General features: G+C 37.1%; 1 protein-coding gene across 2 annotated transcripts in view; it reads left to right on the forward strand.

The window, feature by feature from the left end:
* Positions 1-1,553, forward strand: part of orai2 (ORAI calcium release-activated calcium modulator 2) — an 18,598-nt gene extending 17,045 nt beyond the window's left edge. For both annotated transcript variants that reach the window (XM_015030484.1, XM_015030483.1), the window contains one exon: positions 213-1,553. In XM_015030484.1, the coding sequence (XP_014885970.1) occupies positions 213-755 (543 nt within the window). In that variant the 3' untranslated portion in view covers positions 756-1,553. The remainder of the gene's footprint in view (positions 1-212) is intronic.
* The last annotated feature ends 4,650 nt before the right edge of the window (positions 1,554-6,203 follow it).

Consider the following 6,203-nt stretch of genomic DNA (forward strand, 5'->3'; position numbering starts at 1 on the left):
ATACAGTTACCTAAAAGAGCAGTAATAAAATGTTTTTATTTCCACTTTAATCACAATAATACCATGGAATGTACTGATAAAACTTTAAGTCCATATTGCCAACCTCTAACCCGCTATAGATTATTTTTCAGTATCAGGGCTGATACAGATATTCATATCGGATCGATGCGTCTTCACTCTGAAGTTTGTTCTTACGGGGTTTTGTGCTGCAGGTGGCCATGGTGGAGGTGGAGCTGGATATGAAGTACAGCTACCCTCGAGAGCTGCTTATCTCCTTCGCTGTGTGCACCACGGTGCTGGTGGCCGTTCACCTCTTCGCCTTGCTCATCAGCACCTGCATCCTGCCCAACGTGGAGGCCGTCAGCAACATCCACAACCTCAACTCGGTCAGCGAGTCTCCGCACGAGCGCATGCACCACTACATCGAGCTGGCCTGGGGGTTCTCCACGGCGCTGGGCATCCTGCTGTTCCTGGCCGAGGTCGTGCTCCTCTGCTGGATCAAGTTCCTGCCCGTCGACTGTGGATCCAAGGAGTGCCCCACCAGCGCTCCGGCGAGTGGCAGTGGCGGCTGGCAGGCGGCGCTGGCCTCCACTATCATCATGGTCCCGGTGGGAATCATCTTCCTCATCTTCACCATCCACTTCTATCGCTCCCTGGTGGGCCACAAGACGGAGCGCCACCACCAGGAGATCGAGGAACTGCACAAGATCAAGGTGCAGCTGGACGGCCAGGAGAGAGGCCTGCAGATGGTGTGAGGAGAGTACTCACAGTGGCGCTACAGACTCCGCCATATTTGATATTTATAGAGCCGGGCCTCAGTCTGCCAAGTTCTTCTAAAGGGAACGCTTTGGGAATCCTGCCCTGATCTGCAGGCATGTTGAAGTCAAAACTATCAAAAGTTTACAGACAACAAAAAGGGCTATTCCGTACCAAAATGCACTTTGCCTCTGATTTACAACGGTAGCTTCATTTGGAAATGAGCACCTTCCTGTCTTCATCTCTTCTTATCAGTGGAATCTTTCAGGATTTGACTTGCAGCTTCTATTCGAACTAACCTAGTTTTCCCGCTCAGCCAAAGAGAGTTCTCATTTAGTCAGGTGGGCTTTTAGTTGGATTAACCATAATCTGTGATGAAAAAGTGATGCCAAAGCAATTCTTCTGTTCAGAAGCAATGTTACATTTCCGTGGTGTGCAAAATGACGGTGCCCTCCAGGGGACATGGAGGAATTTTTATCTTTTGCGATCTCTTCTAATAATATCAGGGCGTATTGGGGACATTGTAGATGGAAAAAAAGAGAGTAAATTTATTTTAGTGCCAAAACACTCAAAATGTTGAGATTAATCTCAGAAATTTTCAGGAAAAAACTTGAAAATTTCCTGGTTTCAAAAGTCATAAATGTTCAACTTTTGGAACTTCTGGAATTTCCAAAAATTGAACCTCCTCCTCTTCCATAACGTGCCCATTTACTTACTGCGTGTGCAACTTTTTTTTTTTTTTTTTCCTTAGGGACTTTTGAAACTGAATATTTCCGGAAGGCAAATATTTTTGACTTTTGAAACTCAAAAATCTCCAAGATTTTCTAGAAAATGTATGAGATTCATCTTAAAATTTCTGAGTTTTCTCTTGCAAATTTTTGACTTTTTGAATTCAGAAATTTCCACATTTTTTTTCTATAAATTTTTAAAATCAATCTAAAAATTTCTGTTTTTTTTTTAACATTTACTCTTGTTTTTTTTCTGTCTACGAAGGCACTAACACGCCATCACACAATAATGTCTTTACTAGTCGTTTCATGCAGCATCTTGAATACTAAAAGTCTTTCTGCTACTAGTAAGACATTTACTTGTATGTTAATATCTCCTTTGAGATCTCTGAAGTTTTTATATATATATTTTTTTATACAAGCTGAAACACCTCAAACTTATGTGCAAAATGCCAGAATAAAACAGGTCAAACATGAAGTTTCAATCTCTACTTTAAAGGATAAACACATCAGAAACTTTTAGTAATCAATAAATCCAAATTATTTAGACTATGTTAGAGTTATTTTCAGGTGTGGTTGTGTATTTTTCATGTTAGTCATTAAGGGACTTTTTATCTGCTGTCCTACAAAAACAAACTTGAACATGAATTAAAATATGAATTTTTAACTAGTTTCTGCACTAAAGAGTTAAGAATGTATTAAGACGTTTACACTGAGGTTCTTTAAAGATGTAAATGTGTCCCATTTAAAATTTTAAATTGACATCTGTTACAAAATAGACCAGAGTTTATCTGCTGATTTACTACGAGGGAACGCAAATTAAATAACGTCCCTTAGGGGGCGCCGTGCAGCGTAAACCCAGAAGGATAAAGATCCGTTTGGTTTTCTGCTGCTGCGTCGTTCTCTGATGGAGACGTTTGTTTATTTCAGTAACAGTCGGACGGTAAAGTTAAGTCACATGTGACCCATTTAACAGTAACGTTTCTGGTTCTGCACACCTGCAGATAGTTACAACGGCATCTCAGTAAATTACATTATGCTTAAAAACTAATGTAGAACAATTTCATACCCAAAAAAAGGGTTTATTTATGCTCATTTTGTTGATTTCTGCTTACAGAGAATGAAAACCCAAAGTTCTCTTTCTCAAAATTAAAATATCAACTTGGACTTTTTTGTACCAGATCTGAATTCTGATTTGTTTTTAAAGTAAATTACAAATGACAGGAAATAATTTCGTATGGTTGCTTTTATTTCAATAATTCCTTCTCGGATATATAATAATTTTTTTTTTATAAATTACAAGAATATTAGCAGAATAAAGCCGCAATTTTACCAGAAGAATGTTTTAAAGCTATGAGAGAAGTTTTTTTGTTGTTGTTATTTTCAAGCATGAAGTGCTCTAAAGCTTCCTTGTAGTAGTTGTTTCTGGTTTTGGAGTGGTTTAGACACAAACAAAAAAAATGCAGTAAGCATAACCCAACTTCCAGTCTTTTTCCTTCCAATTAATTTTACTTCAACTTGCGTGGATAAACCAGTCTTTGAACAGCCATTTTCTTTTTCAGGAAGGTCTGATTTTAGATTTTCAGAAAGCGAATTGTGGGTTTTTATTTCCTGTAAGTCAGAATCATCAAAGTTAGAGAAATGATTGCGGGTCGTGAATAATTTAGATTCATTTTTTTCATTCTCTGAAAATGAAATGTTTACTTCCTGGTCTCTCATCATCATCAGTTGAGTGTTTCTCCTCTGGTTCTGCTAGCTGACTGATTCAGAGCAGATAAGTTTAAATATTTTTTTAAAAGTTGCATTAAATTATCCCACAGCTGACTGACTTCACTGTGCTTTTATAGTTTCTGAAAGTTTCTTCTGTTGCCTGTTACAAAGGAAACAAACCTGCCTGGATGCTGTTTGAAATGCTTCAATATCTGAACCTTGTTCCTATTGCCTTACAGAAAAACTGCCTTGAGTTTTCTGGATGAACTGTTTAAATTTTATTTGATCTTTTTTTTTAAGGAACATGAACCAAATTATTGTCACATTCCATAAAGTACATGACAGACCAAAGTGCCGCTCAGTTCATTTTTATTTAATTTTTCTTTTTTGTTGTTCTCAGAAGAAACAAAAGTGCACTTTTTCTATTTGTCTGTTCTGTAAAGTCATCAGTAACTCAATCCGTTTGTTTCATGTCTGTGGACCCTGCTGGGTTCTGCAGAGATCACGGGTCAGAACCTGGAATGTACCGTTCAATAAAACAAAGGTCAATGTTTTCTTTGTCTTGAGTGACGACTTTGTTCAGTCACAGAGAAGTCGACATTGAGGCAAAGGGTGGAACCGATAGTCGTGGAAAAGATGCATCAGAAATAATCCCAGCATCATTTTACTGTCTTGAACTTACATCAACCGGCAAAAGAAATTCTTAGTCCAAAGGCTAAATGAATAATTGTAGATCGCGTGCAGTAGGCCCATTTACTGCATGTGGAACCTTACTCTTTTTTTTGTTGTTTGAAATCCGTTTTTTTAAAAATGGGACATTAGATATTAAAATTTATAGGTAAATACAATATATTACAGCTAAGTGGCTAATTTCCATGTCTAGTCCCGTTGGCAGGTTGACTTATAATTAGGGTTGCTCCCGTCCCATTCAAATACGGAATAGTCCTGTATTTGGCTGTTAAATGTACGGTTCACGATTTGTTCCGTATTTCTAGAAATGTCCATCACACACATATGAACACTAAGTGTAACAATAATGACAAAAATAAAACACGGAAAATATTAAGGTCAGCTAAATTGTCGTGGCGGGAGCTATAAAGGAAAGCCATCATGGAATGCCGTACTACACTGGGGGTCTTACAATAGCATGTATGTCAGACTAATGAACATCATATTTTACTATCCAAAGATAATGCATGTAATGTGAAATCACACTGTAGTATGTGTTCAAGAAAGCTCAGTCAAAGATGTGAACAGGCAAAATTTAATTTCTACAAAATCTTGAACAAAACAAAATTCATGAGAAACCAGCGTTAGTCCAGAAGACAAAACTCCTCATGACAGCATATTTTTTTCAGTAACATAACTCTCTTTTCTCAAATAATCTTTTATTTTAATCTAAAAATCTAGTAACCGATTCCAAAATGAAAAAGAAAATAGGAAAAGAAAAAAAATAGCCTTTTTATCTTCAACGTTTTCTCCCTGCTATAACTCTTTCAGACCAGCAGAGGGCATCAGTGCACATTTTATGGCACCGTCAAATTGAAAATCTCCCTCCCTTCAACATTGTTCCAGCAATATTTTGGAATAAGGAAACTAATAAACTATTAATGCTTTATAGGCTTAAGCTACATTTCCCCCCCCCCCCCGTCTTTATAACTTCCAAGACCTTCGGAGTTACAATAAAAACATTAGTTCATATACACCAGTTAACCAAGAAATGTAGGTACTGATAATGATCTCTTTTTTTAATAATCAGGTGAGAAATAAATACTGCAGCCTTTTAAAAAATGAAAGCAAATGTTTTCTATTTTACAAATAAAATACATTCGCAACACCTCACAAGCCAACAATTAATTTAAATGTCTGTGTGTAAACTTTACAAATACCCAGGATATATTTTGACAGCAAGTAAAGCTGCTAATCAAAAATATTTGAGCATCTTATTTGTGGTTTTCATGTTATTAAAAAAAAAAAAAACTTTACTATGGAGAGTTTTTAGACTGTGGAAAGCTGCAAACGTGGGATTAAGTTGGGTTCCTGACGCCCTTTCACATTTAAAGGATGACAGTGAATGCAGCAATCAGAAGTCTTGCTACATGAAAAAGAAAATGTAAATGAAGCATTCAGGAGGATCTGCTGCATAACAACAGCACCACTCTGGGGGAATGTTCGCCACAATCATGGGAGTGCTCATAGTGTTTATTATGTTGTAAATTTCCAAACCACATGAATCAAGGCTTTTTAACCATTTATTTGACTGAAGGGGGGAAGTTTAGTCACTTTTGTGCATTCAAGAACACAACGTAGCCATCTTAGTTTTCTTTTCCCTCCCAACTTTGAGACCAGATGTTGAAAATCTGCTAAATCTAACATTAAAACATTGTTTTAGTGAGCTCTTAGTTAATAACTTCTGTTTTCTACCTTTATTTGCCTTATGACGCTTTATGTCTGTGATACTTTCCTTTAAATGAGAGATTTCTGTACCCCAACCAGTTAAGTCCATACTGTAGAAGAACAAATACAATCAGTGTTTTTGAATCAGCATAATAAGACAATGCAGATACAGGGTTCCATCAACAATATTCATAACCTTCCATGTTTTTTGGCAGGGCTCGCAGATCCAATCAAGGCTGAGAATTGAAGTTTGACTGTATTAAAACTCTACGAGCTAAGAGCAGGAGATGGAGAATTTGATTATTTCCACTGGACTCCCAGCAACCGTATGCCCAATTTGGAGGTGTGCACACTTCACCCTCACTGGAAACCTGACTGACTCAAGCTGCTACTTGAACGAATGAATGCAAATTAGCAAAAAAAAACAAAAACATAAAAGTATTATAGTGCAACAAACTCAGTTGGTTAGCTTTTCATAAACATGATCAAATGGAAACCTATCTCAAAGACCACAAACTTTTAACGAAACTCCAACACTTAGAAGAAAAAGAAGAAGTTAAACACTTCTCTGGTATATTGTTAGCTTGTGAGTTGTTCCAGAAATGTCAAAAA

Source organism: Poecilia latipinna, unplaced genomic scaffold (genome assembly GCF_001443285.1).
Source record: "Poecilia latipinna isolate Pla-1442-1.1 unplaced genomic scaffold, P_latipinna-1.0 Scaffold183, whole genome shotgun sequence".
NCBI classification, from domain to species: Eukaryota; Metazoa; Chordata; class Actinopteri; order Cyprinodontiformes; family Poeciliidae; genus Poecilia; species Poecilia latipinna.